At 36.4% G+C, this 20,910-nt stretch overlaps 2 protein-coding genes across 2 annotated transcripts in view; both read right to left on the bottom strand.

Moving 5' to 3' along the window:
• Positions 1 to 1,454: 1,454 nt before the first annotated feature.
• On the bottom strand, positions 1,455 to 7,738 carry TTC32 (tetratricopeptide repeat domain 32). Its single transcript, XM_068564582.1, has 3 exons — positions 7,265 to 7,738; positions 2,540 to 2,706; positions 1,455 to 1,790 (listed from the first exon to the last, which is right to left on the bottom strand). The coding sequence occupies exons 1-3, from the start codon at positions 7,414 to 7,416 to the stop codon at positions 1,663 to 1,665; spliced, it is 447 nt and encodes a 148-aa protein (XP_068420683.1). The 5' UTR covers positions 7,417 to 7,738; the 3' UTR covers positions 1,455 to 1,662.
• A 6,405-nt stretch (positions 7,739 to 14,143) lies between these two features.
• The window catches only part of WDR35 (WD repeat domain 35), a 60,857-nt gene continuing 54,090 nt past the window's right edge, over positions 14,144 to 20,910 (bottom strand). The window contains exons 23-27 of the mRNA XM_068564128.1: positions 20,285 to 20,449; positions 19,107 to 19,247; positions 18,278 to 18,434; positions 14,667 to 14,907; positions 14,144 to 14,367 (exon numbers count right to left, since the gene is read on the bottom strand). Coding sequence (XP_068420229.1) covers positions 14,217 to 14,367; positions 14,667 to 14,907; positions 18,278 to 18,434; positions 19,107 to 19,247; positions 20,285 to 20,449 — 855 coding nt within the window. The 3' untranslated portion in view covers positions 14,144 to 14,216. The remainder of the gene's footprint in view (positions 14,368 to 14,666; positions 14,908 to 18,277; positions 18,435 to 19,106; positions 19,248 to 20,284; positions 20,450 to 20,910) is intronic.

Here is a 20,910-nt window from a genome sequence, read left to right on the forward strand (position 1 = left end):
TCCAGCAAATAGAAAGATAAGTCATATTGGAAAATGTGAATCATTCCAGAAATAGAGATTTTAGTTTCCTTTCAAACTTCATTTCCTTTTAATACTCATTCACCTGCAGCCCAAATTCTTCATGTATTTTGCCAGATATTATTTATGAACTACAAACGAGGCAATTACGTCCTCTGCTTTATGAGATCACTTAAACTCAAACAAGACAAAACAAAACACCCTTCTAAGGGTGATGATGGTGATTGCATCCGAGAAGGTCACAGCAGTTACGCTGAGCCCTCCTCTGGAGACACTGGGCAAACATACTCTTTTCTCCCGATTAGGGCAATTTCCACCCCAGAACAGCTTTTTCCACAGCAATAATAAACTAGTTTGGGAAATCCCCAGATACAGGCTCTGAATCTTTGAAAGCCAAACCTCAACAATAAAAACACACACACAAAAATGTAGGTGAGACAATGGTGACTCTGGCTCGTTTTCCCTTCAAATCCTTCCCAGCTCTTGAAAGCTTCATCATAGCCTAACCATGCATTGCAGCACCCAAATAAAATAGATTTTTTTAAAGCCTTCTATTTACTAAGTGCTTTTAGTCAGTTTCTCACCTCTCTAACCAACCCCATTCCATTCGCAATTTATTACATAGCGTATGAACAGTTCTTGGCTTATAGTGAGTACTCCGTAAATGTTGATGATGGCAATTATTAGTGTCATTATCCAGAGACAAAAAACGATGCTCGATATTTAAATCTTAACCAGCTTATCAATGATTACTAGAGAAAATCAAGTGTAAGTTGAATTCTTTCAAATTGCTCTCATGCAAGACATGTGTTTATTTTTAAGCCCAAATGTTATGTCTCTCTAGCCTAGCTATATAAAATAGCTTTGCTCTCAAAGTGAATGCCATGGGGAGAAAATGGGCAGGGGACTATGGCAGATTAAAAGAACACAAAGAGACTTAACAACAAAATGCAATGTAACTTGATTGACTCCAGATCCAGAAATAAAAATCTACACAAGACATTTTGGAAACAATTGGGGAATTCGAATATGGGCTGGGTATGAATGATATTATAGAATTATTAGTTTTATTAGGTATTATAATGGTATTGTGGCTATAAAGAAGGCTGTCTCTATTCTTAGAAAATGCAGGCTGAAATATTTAGGAGTAAAGTATTGTGATATCTGAGCAACTTATTTTCAAGTGGCTCAGCAAAAAGTTATATATTTAAATACAGAGAAAAAGCAAATGTGACACAATGTTAACAACTGGTGAATCTCAGTGGAAAGTTTATAAGTGTTTATTGTACTATACTTCCAATTTTCTGCAGAGGTAAGATTTGTTTCATAAAAAGTTGGGAATAAAAAATAGCAAAATAAATAGTTTTACTGAAGAAAATACCACACATTTCTTTAAATATTTTACTGTAATAATATACAATTATACATTCTTTTTACTTATTTACACTTCATAAAAGCATACCTACTCAACATAGTTACTCAATCTGAAATTAACTACCTTAAGTACATCATTTAACTTTCAGTGCTGATGCATGAATCTCTTTATCTTAAATATAAATCAGAATAGCTTAACACCAGCTTTAAATTAGAGACAATGAGATGCCGGGTGGATCATGAGTTAATATTTCAATTAAGTTAAAATTTTCAATAATTTCTTCTTTGCTTTTCTTTTTTGTCTAGAACAGTCTGTTTTAAGCTCAAAATAGCATCTTGAAATCCAGGATTTAAGTCTAATACTTTCTTGAAATCTTCCAAAGCATCATCAAAGTATCCTGTGCCGGAACCCAAAAAAATGGAAAAGAAAAAACACTGAGTATTTCTATATATTATTCATAGCAAAGTTTGGATACATATACTTTTGCTTTTATATTTACAAGCTTTCAACCACTCCTACTAAAGGAATATTTTCCTCTTGATAATGATGTAGGGATGTGTGTATCACAGTAACTTTGTGTACCCTTACAGACTAATACACTTAAAATTAGTTACGGGTTTACGTACTGGGATTTAACAGGTACATAGCCTAAATCATCCCGAAGTTTCAACAAAACCATGTCACCTATTTTATATAATTACAGTAAAATTAAGAAACAGGAAATTAATATTCTTTTTAACACTTGAATGAGGAACGATCCTAACAGTCCCTTTAGTCCAAGAACCTAAGACCCCTTCACTTTATATTGTCTTGTATGCCTGCAAAGATTTTAACTCAGAAAAGTTTCACAGGGTATCAGCAGCATTACCCTCATTTCGCAGCTGGCGATGCAGACAGAGGCACAAAGTAACGGGAGCATGCTCACCCCGGCGCCCAGGTCCAATTCCCACCCCGGTGCCCCGCTGTGGTCTGTAACACCTACTGAAAGCCGAAAATAAATTCAGGTAGGCGTCCTTTGCTCCAGGCTCTAAACCTAAATTTCACATCACTTTCACACTGGATGATTACTACCTTAGTTTTACAACATTTGAGAGCTCTGAATTCACAGCATACAGTCAAGGACAAAAGGGGGAAAAAAATTCTTACCCAGCCTATATAATATCAACCCTCTGTTGTAATATGGAACTTCAAAATTGGGTTGGACTTCTATGGCAGATGTGTAGTCATCCATGGCTTCATAAAAATCCACCCTGAAGTACTTGATTTGCCCCCTGTTGTTATATGCAGTAGCCAAATCCTCAGGGCTGCATTTGCTTTAAACAAAAAGTTCACATTAAAAACACAGTGTTGCCAAATTCCTCTTGCTTCCCCTCTCATTCTCTTTTGGGTGTTGTCAAACTCATAGCCTATAACATGCAGTATCTACACTGAAAAACCAAGCGGGAGAAACAAAGTGCAAGGAAATAAAGCGGTGGAGTCAATTTTTGTTTAATCCTGTTTTCTACATTTGCAAGGTTATATAGCACTACAATGTCAATCTGAAAAGCACATTCATTTTACTGTGTGTTCAAAGCCCCTGTTCATTGTCAACTTGTTTTTTGAATATAATATGAAAATGTTTATTTTCTAAAGCACGTGCCAGTGCGGCAAAGTAGACAGCTCAGAATTGAATGAAGCAAGCAGGGAAAGCCAGCCCAAAGTTCAAGTGTGCTACAGACGTGTCATAAAGTGAATCAGTTTTATCCTCAAATTTTTAAATGATCTCAAAACGTTGAGATTTTAAATCATTTTCCACCAGTAAAGAAACAGAGGTTAACTCTAAGTGAAAAATCAACATGCTGATCCCTAGGGAGCGCTCTCTCGGGACAGAATCGCCCTCCCTCCAGCCTCAGCAGGCATCCTTCCCAAGGCCAGACTGGCTTCCTGCTAGTGAGACATCACGGCTCTGGTCCACACTGGGGGTCCTGTGTGCAGAAAAGGCACTGCATCTGAGGGCTCCAGAGGTGGTCCAAGGAGCTTTTTTTTTTTTTTTTTAACATCTTTATTGGAGTATAATTGCTTTACAGTGGTGTGTTAGTTTCTGCTTTATAACAAAGTGAATCAGTTATACATATACGTATGTCCCCATATCTCTTCCCTCTCGCGTCTCGCTCCCACCCTCCCTATCCCACCCCTCTAGGGGGTCACAAAGCACCGAGCTGATCTCCCTGTGCTATGCGGCTACTTCCCACCAGCTAGCTATTTTACGTTTGGTAGTGTATACAAGTCCATGCCAGTCTCTCAGCTTTGAGTGAGCGGACTCCTGTGAGTGGTTAGACATCCAGGCAGCTCTGACAAGCCACCAGCTCAACAGGACACACACACACACACACACACACACACACACACACACCAGCCTCTGCTGGACAAATCATCTACACAGAGAATATCAGTGGGCTCTGCTCCATGTCAGAGATGATTCTGTTTTCCTTTCTTCTTTTCAAAGAGGATTCTCAAATTTGAACCAAACAGGGAAGATGCAGGCTAAACTCAGCGGTCATTCTTTGTTATACTCCACAGTTCAAAGTCTAGTTCTCAGAAAATATTTGTGACTGCAGTCAGTGTTATTAAAAGTTACTTCTCTTAACATCTTGATCCTTGAGATCTCAGACAGGGACTGTAATTACTGCTGTCAGGAGGGGTACTCACAGCCTAGGGGTCTCCTTCAAGTTTAAGTTTCCTAACAATGGAAAGGAATCACTGCAACTTTAGAAAATGTCTGTTTCTGTGAGCTAGGACTGAGAGAGACTGGGTTACATGGACACTTCTAGATGCCACTAGCACCACCGTTAAATCCTAGTGAACAAGAAGGGACACTCCGTTTATCTCGCTCTGTTATGATATAGCCGAACTGCTGCCCAGTAAAGAGTATTAAGAAAAATGCAGCCTCAGGACTCGGTAAGGCTTTAGTCGTTAAATTTCTAAGCTTCAAAACTTTGTTACAAATGTCTTATTATCAGAGGATCATCAAATGTTTGATTTAGAATTAGATCTCATTACAACAAATTCTAAAAGCCTATTCTCCATATGGAAATCGTTTCATATTTTAAAGACATGGGCTAATTAAAGCTGAATTTTTTTAATATTGAGAATTTTTTAATGATAGTGTTTACTTGGATGGAATATAACCAAGTCACCTAATCCAAAAGTAGATTTTTTTTTCTTTGCACTTGCTAACTTTAGCAAAGAAAAAAAATATTTGGAAATTAGGTTTATGGCTAAGGCTGCACTTTTGGATATTAAAAGAAAACGTTATAAACCATTCAGAGTGGCAGGGCATACAAAGACTGTGAATACTGTTTCAAAATGATTCCCTGACCCATTGTTTTAAAAATAAACGAACCCTAAAAGATATATTTAAGGAAGAAAGTTGAAATGACAGAATTCAGTTTAACCATGAGTTTCTAGAAGGATTTCAGAACTATAAGGAAATTAGAAGGTTCATGCAGGCATGCTGGGCAACCTTCTGCTAAACCTCCACAGATTTTCTTTCCTATGCTGGTAAGGGGCAGAAATTACATTTGCCGCACAACAAATTTGTGCTCTCAGGCTGAGATGAAAAAAGGAGGAGGAGTAACAAGACTAGAGGCCTCAATATGCCTGTTGCTGATGAATCCTTTTTGAAACCTACTAGATAAGTCTAAAAAATATAACAAACTAGTGAATATAACAAACAAGAAGCAGACTCACAGATATAGAGAACAAACTAGTGGTTACCAGTGGGGAAGGGGGGAGGGGCAATACAGGGGTGGGAGATTAAGAGGTACAAAATATTAGGTATAAAATAAGCTACAAGGATATATTGTACAACACGGGGTATATAACCAATATTTTATAATAGCTATAAATGGAGTATAACCTTTGAAAATTGTGAATCACTATATTGTATACCTGTAACATATAATATTATACAGCAACTATACTTCAATAAAAAATTAAAAAATAAAAAAAAATTTAACCTACTAGATAAGTCTATGCTTAGAGCTTGAAACAAGAATAGAAAACTACATTTTCTATGTTTACTAACTTTGGGGGGGGGGTACCATCTTATTGCTTGTCCCAAAACTTCTATTAACTATTATTCTGGTGTATTACTGACATAAGAAAGCCACCAAATGTTTCTGATTTAATTCCACGTGAGTTTAACAAACAGGAGAAGAATCATAAGCCTCATACAAATAAGACAAGCTGGCATCCTGTCAAGAAAAATCAAATCCTTGAGGGGAGAGGAGGGTGATAGTGCAGACAACTCAAAACTGTCAAAAAACCCTGCTCATTCAGCTGTCCTTTCTTTTCTCATCCTGGACCACTCAACACAATCAACAAGAACAACAAAGGCAAAACCTGGAGTACAACAAATGCTACACACTCAAGCATAAATCCAAGATGCTTTGAGAGAGTAGGTATTAGCAGGTGAAGTTGAGACAGGCTGGGACCTGGGACCCTTTGCTGCAGTGCTTGCACCTGGACAAACATCTCCTTGAGCAACAAAATACAAAGAAACTATATGGGACTAAAAAGTTGGCGCAAATTATGGACAAGATACAACAAGACCAAAAACAAAAACAAAATCAAACCCCAACTGCCATTTCTGAAGAGCCGGGAGCAAAAACAGGGTGTCGGGAGCAAAAGCAGGGTACCGCACATGCCCCCTGCACTCAACACCACCAAAGGGGTGGGCAAAACACCTAAGCCGCCCCTCCGGCCAGCCGGACCCCTGGACACACCCCCTCCCCTCACCCCATATAAGGAACCAGCTCGCCCCTCCTCCAGGAGCAAGGGAATCTGTTACTTGTGCTTACTCCCTCCTGCTGCAGCAGGGGCCCCAAGAAAGCCTTGCCTGAATTTCTTGTCTAGCCTCATCAGTTTCTATTGATTGGGGAAGGCCAAGAACCCTAGTCGGTATCAAGGTTGCTAACATGACAAAAAGAAAGACATTACATGTTCTCTGACAAAAGGACACAACACCACCTACAATAGTGTTCTCACCATAATTCTGGATCTGAATTGGATCAAACCTCAAGATTTAACTACCAACTCACAAGAAATGCAGGAGACAGAGGACCATATTAAATGACATCAGGGGGATGAATTCAGCAAATCCAAAATACGGGAAACTCTCAGGACACATGACCCGGTTTCCTCACCAAATAAACTGCAAGGCAAAAAAATGAAGGGGAGCCTTAAAGGCTAAAAGACTTGATGTGCATCCCGACTTTAACCAACTGCTAAAAACCAACCAAACAAGCAAACAAAACAAAACAACCTTTATTGAGCAACCAGGAAAATTCCAAAACTTGACATTAGGAATTATGTGCTAATGATAATGTGGTTACGCCTTTTAAAATCCTTAATATCTAGAAATGCACTCTGAAACATCCATGGATGAATAATATGATGCCCTGGATGAACTGATAATGCTTAAGCCCTGTGATGGTTACCTGGAGGTTCATTACACCATTTCCATATATTTACATTTCTTTTCACAAATGAAAAACAAAACACCTGCTGCGATGTCGTGGAGCTGCGGTACTGTGTGCTAGCGTGGCCCCCACGGCACCTCGCCCTCACCAGGTCTCGCTCTAAGACTCTGGATCAGAGTAACATGGAACGGGGACACTCGAGGTGAAAGGCAGCCGGCGCCCCGGTGTCCGGACACCCTCATGGGTGTCGCAGAGGACTGCGTTCTAGGATGCTCCCTCACTGCCTTTCTGGAAAGACAAACGTCTGCCCGCTGCGCGGGTGAGCTCGGGTGGCCGAGAAACCAGACTAGACGGGCCCTGCCGCCCACCTTGCAGAGGTCCCGCTGTGCCCATTTCTCGCGATACTTACCTCCCGGGCGCCTCTCCCTCGGAGGCCGCACAGGCGTACTGGCGAACGTAAGCGGAGTACAGCGCTTCGGCCTCCGCGTACTCGCCCTTCTGGAAATGAGCTTGGGCAAGCGCTAGGGTCGCGAGGTTTTCTTGCCCTTGCTGCCCTTCCATAGCGGTCGGAGGCCTAGCTTTCCGTGTAGAATTGGGGTTGATTTCTGAGCGATTAGAGGCGGCACGACAAAGGTACTTCCGCACCCCGGAATTTAACTTGACGGCAAAAACCTGGGCTCTAGCAAAGGGGGAATTTTGTGCCTTCCGAGGACCCGTCGTCTCGCGGGATTAACGACGCTGCTGGTGGACGGCGCAGGTGCTTCAGGAAAGCCTAGGCAGACAGACCGCTGTGAACTGCAGTTCTCTTGTTACTGCTGGTCTCGCCTGCCTCGTCTCCAGAAAAGCAGTAGATCGATAGTCCCAAACTGGTTTCTAAGTCCGTGGTTACATGTTGCAAGGAGTTTGCCCTTTGTTAACAAACAGTGAATGGTGGGGGCAGGGGGGCGGTGCCGGAAGCGGAAAAGATGTAGGTTTGTTTTATGAATGGCTAAATGACCCACGGATTTATTGTAGCACTTTTCCAATTCCTGCGTCCACCTGCTAGAGGTTGTTCTAAGTAGGCTGTGGTTACACTGAGACATTTTATGTCGAAATCCCATGAGATTAGTTGTCCCATGGACGTGAGTCCAGTTTCAAACACTACCATTTATTAACTCCAAGGCTCTAGACTGCAAACTTCTCAACCTTTTTGAACCTCTAGAATAGTGTAAGGGTTAGTAGAATAGTATTTTGTGTTAATAGCCTGTGGTCGAGGACGTCAGTTTACATTCCCTGGCCCTTTATGCCAAAGGGAAGCCCATGTAGTAATGTATTAAGTACAATATGTTTAATCCAAGTAAAAATTACGTAAAATGAACAGTCCTGAGAGAACAATTCCATTTAACATAGCATTAAAAAGAATAAAATACTTAGAAATTAACCAAGGAGATGAAAGACTTGGTTAGATGAAAACTACAAAACATTGATGAAAGAAATTAAAGCCATAAATAGACAAACCATGTTCATACTAAAGCAGTCTACAGATTCAATGGAATCCCTATCAAAATCCCAATGATGTTTTTACAGAAATATAAAACTCCATCCTAAAAATCATAAGAAATTTCAAGGGATTCCAAATAGCCAAAACAATCTTGAAAAAGAACAAAGTTGGAGGACTTACACATCCTGATTTCAAAACTTACTAAAGCACAGTAATCAAAACAGTGTGGTATTGGCATAAAGACAGTCTTTTCCATAAATAGTGGTGGGAAAACTGGATATCCCCATGCAAAAGAATGAAGTGGGACCTAAATACCATATTAGAAAATTCACTCAAAATGGATTAAAGACCTAAACTAGAGCTAAACTAAGAGCTAAAGATTAAAAATTCTTAGAAGAAAACATAAAGCAAAAGCTTCATGACATTGGATTTGGCAATGATTTCTTGGCTATGACACCAAAGAGACAGGCGACAAAAAAAAAAATAAATAAACTGGACTTTATGAAAAGTAAAAACTTTTGTGCATTAAAAGACTATCAACAAAGTAAATAACCCAGAGAGTAAGAGAAAATATCTGCAAATCATGTATCTGATGAGGGTGGGAAATGCAAAGATGGAGGTTCTGTGGAGCAGGTTTGGGCTGGTGTGTCCATCTACTCGCAGAACCAAGGGATCTGACATGGCATCTCCATCACACTTGGGAAGCTCTGGTCTACAGGACACGGAGGGCCCTGCCCCGTGACTGAGGTGCTGGGCCCAGGCTCAGTTGCTGTCCGTCTCCGACTCTCTTGCCCGTCTTCCACGCAGTCCACCTGCACTCGGTGCTTTGCCTGCAGGGTGGCATCATCAAGACTTCCCTCAGCCAGCTCAGCCAGCAATACAACTATAAGATGATCTGCTGAAAGCGTCATGCTCGCCTTTAACCCCACACCGTCATCTGCCTCAAGAAGTGTGGCCACAACAACAGCCTGTGCCCTGAGGAGAAAGTCAAATAAGACACCTCCACGAGTTCCTCCTTCCTCTGCAGGGCAGCCCTCTGTCTGAGCCCCATGGCTAGGGGGCTTCACTAAGGTTTCCCTGTCATTGACTGGGATAGTAAAAATAAATAATAAATTAATAAATTTTAAAAATACGTGTATACACACACATACACTATACATATATATTTCCAGAATATATAGAGAACTTCTAAAACTCAACTTTTCCAGAGTGGGTGTACTACTCTGCATTTCCCCCAGCAATGTATGAGGGTTTCAATTACTCCGTATCTTCACCATTTGTCAGTTTCAGTTCTAGCTATTATAGTGGGTGTGTAGAGGTTTCTCATTTTTCTCTAAATTCCTCTATGTTTTACTAACTAGAAATTTAAACTGTGCCAAATAAGAAATGAATAAATAAAATAGAAACTCTAATGTCTACTTTTTCTTTTAATTTTTGAGAAATCTCTTAAAAACAAAGAGCTCTTATTATGAAGAAAACTTACAGAACAGCAATTTCTTCAGTTTCACCTCTTTTTTTTTCTTTTTTTTTCTGGCCACACAGCGGGGCTTGCGGGATTTTAGTTCCCCTACCAGGGATCGAACCTGCACCCTTGGCAGTGAAAGCATGGAGTCCTAACCACTGGACCACCAGGGAATTCCCATTTCACCTCATTTTTTTCTTCTCCTAAATTCAACTAAAATATAAATTAATGCCTTTTATTTTAAAAAAGGTTATTAAGACTATTTTTACTTTCTCATCTATTATGTACTTTTGAAATTTTCTCACATGAACATACGTTAGTTTTATACTCAAAAACCAGTAAGTGGGACTTCCCTGGTGGCACAGTGGTTAAGAATCCGTCTGCCAATGCAGGGGACACGGGTTCCAGCCCTGGTCCAGGAAGATCCCACATGCTGCGGAGCAACTAAGCCCATGCGCCACAACTACTGAGCCTGTGCTCTAGAGCCTGTGAGCCACAACTACTGAGCCCACGTACCACAACTACTGAAGCCCGCACGCCTAGAGCCCGTGCTCCACAACAAGAGAAGCCAGTGCAATGAGAAGCCCGTGCACCGCAACGAAGAGCAGCCCCCGCTCGCCGCAACTAGAGAAAGCCCGCGCGCAGCAACGAAGGCCCAATGCAGCCAATAAATAAATAAATAAATAAATTTATTTATTAAAAAAAAAAAGTGTTAATTTCTTTTAAAAAATGAACTGAGAAAATGATAATAGGCAGTAGGGGGCAACATAATATTGCTATTTTCATTTTAGAAACTCCGTAGCAATATTTTGGAGCTATAACATCATCAAATTAGGTACTCTTGATTTTCCATTAAAAATCTGGGAACAATGTTTCCCCCATTTCTAAATGTGAACTCTGTATGACCTCTAAGGAGTAATTCACTGCAACCTCCAGTCATCAGACATTTGCCTAGTATCTTTAATAAGTTGTTGTTGTTTTCCTGTAGGTAGCAAAAGTGACATTGTACAACTACTGTACCTCCCGTCCCTATCTCCCCTTATCCACTCTGGAGCCCAATACCCTTCGACCCAACCCCCATCAAAATATTTAAATCAAAACAAGACAAATACCATGTTAGCATGAGTTATAGAAAAAGAAAACAGGATAAATACAATTTTTACCTCAACATTTATTATTTTTATGTTTTTTCACTAATGCCACATAAAACCTAAGATCTCAGCTCTTAGAATACAAAAAGATAATTTCAAAGTGTATATTAGCAAAAACATGTATGTAATATATATATATAATACATATATAAAATAAAATTAGCATTTGTGCATGACAGCAGGTCAACAATGCTACGCTGCTTGTTAGCACACTGCTTATTTGTATAGCTTTATCAATCAGTTCAATCATCTCAATAGTTCGGCCTACCATGCTACTTTGAAACTTAACATAATTCAGGCCAAATTTTATGATAAAGAAAAGCATTACTTAAAGGGAGTCAGCTCATGTTTATTACAAGAAGAGAACAACCTTTATTACAATGTCTTCAATATACTGCCTCATTCTGTCTATCCAAATTCTCTCCAAGTATTTGTTATATATAGACAATTTTGCTTCTCACTGCCCCTTTAATCAGGGGAGAATTTGTTGGTGTTGTTATCCTGAAATTTCCTTCATGTTGAATAAAACCAATTTTCAAGCAGGACAAAGGTCTGTCCCCAAGACATCACGGCAGATCCCTAAAACATTCACAGATATAAATCCCAAATAGTCATAAGCTTTTACAGTAGTTGGAAAGATATGTCTGTGTGTGTACATATATATATATATGTGTGTGTGTGTGTGTGTATATGCATGTGGGTATATGTATAAGTATATATACATACATACACACATATACATATGTGATAATCTAGGTCTACAAGGTATGAGAGGTTGTTTTTAGAGATTTCGGTTTCTTGATTAAACTGAACAAGAAGTAGTGACAACAACTCGGGATCTGTCTGAAATAATTAGTTGGAGGAAATATTCTAGCGCTCAAGTAGCAAGGAATTAGTGGCAAATGAGAAGGCTCCAAAAGAGAGTTCCCATAAGATATGTTAGGAAAAGTCTGAGGAGTCAACAGCTGATTTCGGAATTGAAGCAAATGGGAGTGTAATCAACAAGTAACAGCAAGGGCTAGAGAATGACAATCTAACTTTTGAGTTCTCAGCCGATTTCTGGGATGAGAAAGGGAAAGAAGAGATATTCAGGCATTAGACCATGGACCAAGAATCACAACTCTGAACATGCAGTCCTGCAGGAATTCCTAAACCTACGTCCCTGAAAACTTCTCTCTCACTGATGAAGCAGAGAATAGTTTCATTCCTGAAAAGAGAAAGTCTTGTGGGAAGATGTAATTAAGTTCAACAGGAGATATATTCCCTAGGGCTGATATCTTAGTTAGGATGTTGTTTTCTGATTTGGGGGAATACTGCATTCTGTTATAGACAAAAGCAAATGAGACAGATGAAATTCACTGTCTTAAACTTAGGTAAGTTAGAAACTTATGAGACATGTTAGACAAAGTAAATAGAGCATATATGTGTGACTATACCGAATATTGACAAGGCACTAAAAATACAAAAGGCAACCAAGGCACTAAATATTCACGGCACACTAGGTATGCATAAGACTTATCAAGTGCTCAGTATGTGGGAGGTCTTAATTCAATTACCCACTGATGACACTTATTCTGGTCTGTCCTCTGCCCAGGAAATACAACTGAATCCACAACTGCTCAGGAGGCTCATTGGCACCTACAGCTATGACCAGGTAAAACTGCCTTTTCTATTGAGCAAATGTGCCTCACTGGCCTTGGGCACACTCCATTCGATCGGGTCCCCTGGCTCAAATCTCAGCTCTGGTCCTCTTCCTAGCCACACTATCAAGGGGAAGGTGATGAGGCAGAGTAAGAGTCAGGACATAAGAACAGTATATAACTCAGGAATCAGGAACTGTACTCTCTCTACCTGACTGGCATCCTATACTAATAGTATTAATCTACCCCATCACTTTCTCCTTGTTCTTCACTGTATATTTCAAGTTGATTCAATAAACCATGTGATTTGAGCTTGTAACCCTTTCTGTTCCATGACCTCTGGAATGGCTTGCTTGGTAGTGTATTTGGAGGCTACCATTGTATCAAGGTAACTTCCCACAAGGCACGTGAACACAGTCAAGAGACTTCGAAGATTTCTGGTCTTCTCATTTTATTTAGGCACAGGAGCTTGCTATCTATAATGAACTCATTTAAGCTCTAAACCTCTTCTCATAGCTCACTATTCTCCATCTGCATCAGGCTTAACTTGGCTCTAAAGGACCAGAAACATATCACATTGAGAGAGTTAACTAATCTAAGTATTGAAGCTGCAATAACAACCTTGCATATTTCTCTTTGTTGCCTCTGCTAAATATCAGCCAAACTTCACCAAATAATCTTGACGGAACAGTGCTTAAGTCTGGCCTGAAACCATAAAATGAGAGGAAGTAAGATCGTGAGAAATGGAGAACATTATTAGCTACATAAAACAGGTAAGAAATTACCCATTACTGATTACAATTTTTCTTTTTTAAATTAATGACAGTAAGTCAAAACAGATGCATATTGAGAATCACTCCCCACAACCCAAGAGTTGTTTAAAGAAAGGATCCAGCTTGGTGACAATGTTTCAAGTAAAACTACAGCTACAAACTAGATGTTTTTGTATAAATGTATATCATTATAAATAGAGCTAAGTGTTCGGCACAATAATATGAAGAGTAAAGTGCCAAATGTCATCTCTTAGATGAAACTAAAAGGGTAGATTAAAAAGGAAAAGCTATATAAAAATTAAGCTATTAGAAACAATTCAAATTGTAAAAAACAATGTCTTAAAATGCCTTCTCTTCACTTCTGAAAATAAAATAGAGAAGACTTTCAATGCTTATTTAATTAAACACAGCTAGAGACAGTACTCATTTTGGTATTTCAACTGTTTAACCTCTGTCTAATACAGGTTATGTCAGTTCCCTAAATTCAACTTTGCCCCATTCCCATGTTTCACCCATCCCTCCCTGCTAGTAACCGTGACACTGTGAGAAAAATTTTCTTATTTGGAATATTTCCATAGTATCATATAACCAACCACAAGATAGATAAATAGACAGATAGATAGATAAATAAGACAGACAGGCAGACAATATGGTCCATTGCCATACATTTATATGACAATCAGCATCATTATTTCATGGTTGTATTTTTACACAAAATTTTATATATGTATATATTATGTATTTTATATATATATAGAAAATTTTTATAAAAATACAACGGAAATAATGATGCTTATTTACATAAAGTCAACATTGTTATATAAACACTCCTATTATAGGCAGTTTGTCATTTCTTCATCCCACTGCACTATGGCATAAGGGACAGAAGTTATAGTTACTTATTTCCTGAGCCAGGACACAGTGCTTGCACACGTTGCACGTCCAGAATTGATATTCAGTGACCGGGTTTCCTGTGGCAACACATGTCGGCAGCTTCCCTTCCCCTCTGTAAAATAAGAGGGGACAATTATACTTTGAAACTCCTAATTCCTTAAAACTTCATTACACTACAAAAACTGAAGAATGAAAAGCATTTCAAGATAAGTTTCAAATAAAAAACTTTTCTTACAATGAGAAAATCAAGTATTAATATACTTACAAGACTAAATTAAATAGGGTATTATGTTAAGGTAGATTACTTCAAAATTTAGTGCTTTAATTATTATATTACACTATTTAGATATAAAGATCCAAGCTTCTAGTAAGGTGTTATAGAATGACATCTACTAGTTACATTTAGCCTACCCTTCAAGAAGGCTGTCCAATTCAGATTTTCTGTTATCTTTTGGAGTATGTTTGGTGAAGATTTCTAGAGCAAGATCTTCATATTGCTGTTTCTGTTCTGAACTGAGGGTCTCTAAAGATTCGAGTTTAATAAAAGCTTTTGAACAAGTGCCAAAAGCCCTACTGGCACACGCACAGAGTGCTAACAGAGAGTAGATCTCAACAGCAGGGATAATGTCTTCATAGTCTCTCAGGTGAAGAGCTAGGAAACAGAAGACAATTTGGATTTTTTAAAGCAATCATGATATCTTGAACATGCATGGGAAAAAATCTATGTTAAGCTGTTTCAGTTTAACCTACATGAACTTTAGCAAACTTAAAGAAAACAATGGTAGGTGGCCAGAGAACAAGTAGGAGGAAGGAGGCTCCGTGATCTCCGCATTCTGTGACTCCAGCTAACAGCTCAGGGCCTATAAAAATAACCATCATCAAATGATGCACATGGCTGTGCCACTTAGAAATATATACACAGACCAAAAATAATTGGTGTCAAAACACCCATCTTTTGTTGCATATAAATATGTTAGAATTTCTGTGGATTCTCAAGATATGTTTCTTTTTGTTAAAAAAGCAAAGTATGAAATCGTATGTTTTCTCTTTGTGTTTCTTTGAACAGATTATTGCTTTTGTTTGTCTTACTGAAACAATAGAACTTTGAGAAAAAAAAGTGAAAATGAGACTGTAAGTTGTCGGTTCAGACAATTTATTTTGACAGCTACCATATTATTATATGGTAATATATTATATATATTATATTATTATTACCATACCAGCTACTTATTTTCAATTTTTCTATGCTGGAGATATAATCTCTTTCTTAAAAATGCACTGCACAATTAATATCAGATTGGTAACCAAATTGTATCTTTTTATTCTCTAGACCTTGCAATCTTAAAAATATCTTGTTATAGTATGATATTGGAAATTTCACAAAACAATTTAAAACAACATAATTATGCATTTTACAACTAGATTCCTATAAACTAGTGTTGGGGTCAAGTGTTTACAACAAAGTTCAGTGGAAGAAATTTACAAAAAGGAAATTCATTGAGTTACAATAAAGAATACCCTCTAATTTCACAGGTTCACAGGCAATAATTTACAGAGTATACATTGTTTCAGATCATTTTAGCACCAAAGACAACAATATTAAAGCATATGGATATCTTTACCCAGTAGATAATCTCAAGTTAAAAGTCCAACTGATCTTGTAATATAGTAAGTCTAGATACTGTGCATAAATTATATAAAATACAACTATTTTAAACAGTGCATAACTTATATCACATATTAATCAGTTAAAATTCAATGAAGGTAAGTTATAAACATACAAAAATAAAAATGATTCCTATGTATAGCTGATAATCAATTAGAAAAAAAGGTACATTCCTCAGTGCTAACAATGACAAAAACAGGAATAAACTACAAAAGAAATGTACAGAGCATACAAGAAAACTACAGAACTTTAGAGAGAAACACAGATATACAAAAGATTTTTAAAAATTGATGTTTCTGGATGAGAAAACTCAATATTATAAACATAACAATGATCCCAATGTTAATACATTAAATTAATGCAATTCTAATTCAAAATCCACTAGGACTTCACTGAAACTCTTCCCACCTTCAAAAAGATTCTAAAGTTAATCTGAACGAACAAATGCAAGCGAATACCCAAAATGTTTTTCATAAAAGAAGAGGAATGAAGGATAACAGAAATTCCAGATATTAAAATATAAAAGTAAGGTAAATAAGAGAAAGTACAGACACAGAGATCCATGTCTAGAAAACAACAGCCTAGGAAGAGATTAACAAAATGTGTGAATTTAGTTTCATAAAGGTAGAACTTCAAATCTGTGAGGGATGAATAAGTTTTTAATAAATGGTTTTGGAATAACTAAGAAGTTAAAATAAAATACAATATTTAATAACCTTGAAGTGAAGGACCTTCTGAGCATGACCCCTATCAAGACTGATTGATAGGACTATGTAAAAAGCCACTGTCAATATCATCATCATGGGTACCACTTCTCGAGGGCTCACAATATCCAGGCACTATAGTAAGTAAATTTTCTTTCCATAAATTTCTCACTTAATCCTCAAAACAACCCTATGAAGAAGATCCTATTATCCCCACTTTTCACAAAAAGAAACTGAAGCTTAGAGAGGTTAAGTAATTGTACCTTATAAATGCCAGGGAAAATCAACAGATATGACAGAGGGTTACTATATATAATTTCTAAAGAGCTCTTACAAAAATAATGAATAAAGAAAACGAAAAGTCATTACTATAGAATTCCAGAAACATTCAAATAAAAGAATTTCTCTAAAAGGTTTCTTTTAAAGATGATGCCATTGTACTATAGATTGATGATGTAATGGGGTGTGACGTGTGCTGGTGATGGCTATTTCACAGTGGCCCAACCAATGTGACCCAGGGTGAGCGGTGACAGTGCCGGCAGTGCTGTCATGGCCCATCTGAAAGCGTTGTAACAACTGAGTCATTCATATGCTTTGGTTTATAACGTAAGTCTCATAACTATGCTCTTTTGGAGTTAACCTATCTAAACTTGAAGATATTGTTAATCCAGAAATGAAGATCCGGATACTACATGTAAATAATCTTCTATAAATTATAGTACATAAATACGATGGCACATTATATAGCTATTAAAAATGACAACATAGATCTACATTTATCAACGTGGAAAGATAACTGCAATATACTGTAGAGGGTAAAAATCAAACTCCGGAGCAACATACATTGTGTGATATTATTTTAAATAAAACTGTATACAATTTTATAGGCTTGGAAAAAATGTCTAAAAGGAGGTTCACCCAAATGTTAGCAATGATTATCTCTGAATTATAAGATTATTTTACTTTTTTTGTATTTTTCTCTGTTTTGGTTGAAATTGTTATGTAAGTATCATTTTTATAAAAAACACTTAACATACAGTTAAATGCTATAGAAATCTATCTACTAATATGGAAATATTTTACAACGTATCATTATGTTTTTTAAAAGTACACAAAAGTATGGTTTGTTATACTCCCAATATTGTAAAAAAACAAATTATTTCTAAATATATATACTTATTTTTATTTAAATATATATTTTATATAATTATTATACCTAATGTAATACATATTACAGATATTAAATATGTAAATATTTATAGTTTATATTATATATATATATATATACACACACACACACACATACACACACACACACACACACACACACACACACACACACACAAAAGGATATGAACTGGGCTATTCAGTGTTTAAGTGATAGTGAATGCTATAAATGTTCTTTTTGCTTATCTCAAACTTCTGGTTTTTCTGTGAACCGTATATATTGCTTTCCATGTATTAAAAAATAAAAAGAACTTCAAAAAGGGAATGTGAAAAGCAGATCATAAACAGCAAATCTCAAATATATGAAAATAAATCCACAGGAAAAAAAGTGTTATTAAAATATAAGGGCAACTTGAAGGAGCTAGCCCTTCATTTACAATTTATGATTTTTTAGACATGTTATATACATTAGGTAATATGCCCACCTGTCTTTAATGCACTGTCAACATAGCCCTCGTAGAGCTGCCTCTGTGCCAGGATGAAGAAGTGGTAAGCCTCAGCCCCTCTCCAAGCATTATCTGTGAAACGACTAGTTGTAGACAGAACTTCTTCTTCCAGCAAACCAGCCAAAGCAGAACTGGCCTACAAGTAAAGCAGACCCACATTTTCTGTCAGCACAACCCTAACAATGGTCCTTCCAATAGAGATGATTTCTGAAACTGGTATATCAATACATTAAAATAGCTCAATTAGCAGATTTTATCATTATAAAACTGTCACTACAGACTTAATGTCTCCATTATAATTCACATTTTGCTAAATTGATATGATCAAATTTTTTCTTCAGTTTTATTGAGGTATAATTGACAAATCAAATTGTAAGATATTTAAAGTGTACATCGTGGTGATTTGTATACGGGTACATTGTGAAAGGACTCTCCTCCCCATAGTAACATCAAATTTTTAAATAGAATTGATTAAACTTTAAGTTAATATAAGGCTCATTTGCACATTAAAATAATATATATATTCTAGGAAAGTTTTTTAAAACTCACTGATTAGAAAGGATTTACCAAGTAAGGAATTTAAGCAAAGATTACAGATTAGCAAAAAAAAAATAATTTTCAATATTTCCAAGTTGAAATGTCTAAATGTGAGCAGTAATTCCAAATCAGTCATTCCTTTTCCTCATATCATTTAAGAAAATAAATGCAAACAAGTAAATTAAATGGCCTGTCCATAAAGAGAAGTCTGATAGTTCTTTTTTCCTTAAACACTTCAGATGACTTAATGTTACTTAATGTTCTACCTTACCTCTGAGCTCTTTCCTTTAACTTTTCCTCGTTGGGCATTTTTCATTTGTTCATGGTACTGCTCTATAAGTAAAGCTGATAGTACATAGAGCTTCTTAACACGTAAAGGTTTAGTTCTTTTCTTTGCCTCTTCATCTGCAATCTTTAAACATTTAAAGAATTGGGGGAAAATATTTCTTAATCTATACTTGTACAAATATTATCATTTCTGAAATATGATTCTCTAAAAAAAGGAGGAAGGTCAGTAGGGTGGAATATAAATACCACCCATTTTCTTTTCCATAGTACTGATAAGTACTTAGATCTTTCCTTAGTATTTAGCCATTAGAGTTAGAACTCAAAACAATTTTAGAAAATAACAGATGCTGATAAATAATTAAAGCAAAATGAAGAAAGCTTTCATAGAATGGCTAGTATTTTATATAACAAAGAGATTTTAAAAATAATGTTCCAAGTACCCAGAGATAAGATGGCTTTAACACGGTACATCCTTCAGAAATTTAAATTTTTTAAAATGATCCGGAGGGAAATTTTTCCTTTGTCGTTAAATCGAATGGGAAAAGTATAGACTAGAATGTAAAATTTGCATCCATTAATACTGTTACTAGTCATGTTCCCTCCAAATGCATACTATGAAAAGTGTAATGTCGAGATTGGGATTGACATATATACACTAATATGTATAAAATAGATAACTAATAAGAACCTGCCGTATTAAAAAAAAAGTGATATATAATAAAATCTTTCTTAAATAAAAAAAAAAAGTGTAATGTCTTTAAAACTTGCACACTTAAAAGGACTTAAAGTTTTGTTATCATCAGGATTTAGATTCCCTTAAGGGAATCTAAATCCTGATGATAACAGGAATTTGTACTTTATGTTACAAATGTTAAGGGAATTTGTACTTTATGGTCCCTGAAAATTCTATAATTCTCAGTTAACTTCGGTATTGAGTAAATATAAAACTGCTTCAGCATCAATAAGGTGCTAAAAGTAATAAACAGCCTTTTTAGTAAAATGTAATAATACTAAGATAACACATAGTTACAGTAGTAATAAATGAGAGGGATTTTGCTATAACAAATATTTGTTTCCAAAAAACGGAAAATGTATCCTTGAGTTATAAGAAAACATTGGTAACTAGAACAAGCCAAACGCTCACCAAGGTTATTACGTTACCTTAAACATCAGCTTAGCAGCATCATAAAAGTAACTGGCTTTCCGATAGAGTTCTATGGCATCAAGAATTTTATTCTTTTCCAATAAATGAGATGCATACCTCGCTAACAGGGAACCAATTTCCTTCATATTATGACTTTTAGCCAATTCAACAGCTTTGTTCCACTGGGGAAAATATATATATAGCATACAATTACCCAAGAATTCATAGTCAGATACGTCTTAAAATACATACAATAAAGCTTTAAGTTTATAATAATAAATAACACTATATCAAAATAAAAAACTGGTACATGTTTTTAAAAATCACTTAAAATCAGAGCAATTATAAATTTTAGGAGTCAAACGTGTCAAAATAATCAAATGATCTAAGACTGATTTGCTTAAGAAGTACATCTGAAAAAGAAAGCGTCAAAGTTTATAATCACATTAATCTTATAATTCTAATTTTGCACAAACTATGAGCAAGAAAAAGATACATTTGTTTATAGTAAAAAAAAAATACGCAATTTCAGTTAAGAAAATGTCCTATCAGATTTAACATTTAAAAGTTATTTTTATAAAGCAAATGGAGCTTTATAAAATACTTCAAGAAAATACTTAAAAGAATACATTGATAGTCAACA

This window comes from Eschrichtius robustus, chromosome 15 (genome assembly GCF_028021215.1).
Source record: "Eschrichtius robustus isolate mEscRob2 chromosome 15, mEscRob2.pri, whole genome shotgun sequence".
Classification (NCBI taxonomy): Eukaryota; Metazoa; Chordata; class Mammalia; order Artiodactyla; family Eschrichtiidae; genus Eschrichtius; species Eschrichtius robustus.

Bases quoted from the DNA above. Each gene is read 5' to 3' on its own strand.
- TTC32 (XM_068564582.1), bottom strand. From the start codon at position 7,416: ATGGAAGGGCAGCAAGGGCAAGAAAACCTCGCGACCCTAGCGCTTGCC. The intron at 2,707-7,264 runs GTAAGTATCGCG...TTTTGTTTAAAG, and splicing joins GAGGGAGAGGCGCCCGGGAG to CAAATGCAGCCCTGAGGATT. The intron at 1,791-2,539 runs GTAAGAATTTTT...GTTCCGGCACAG, and splicing joins GTTGATATTATATAGGCTGG to GATACTTTGATGATGCTTTG.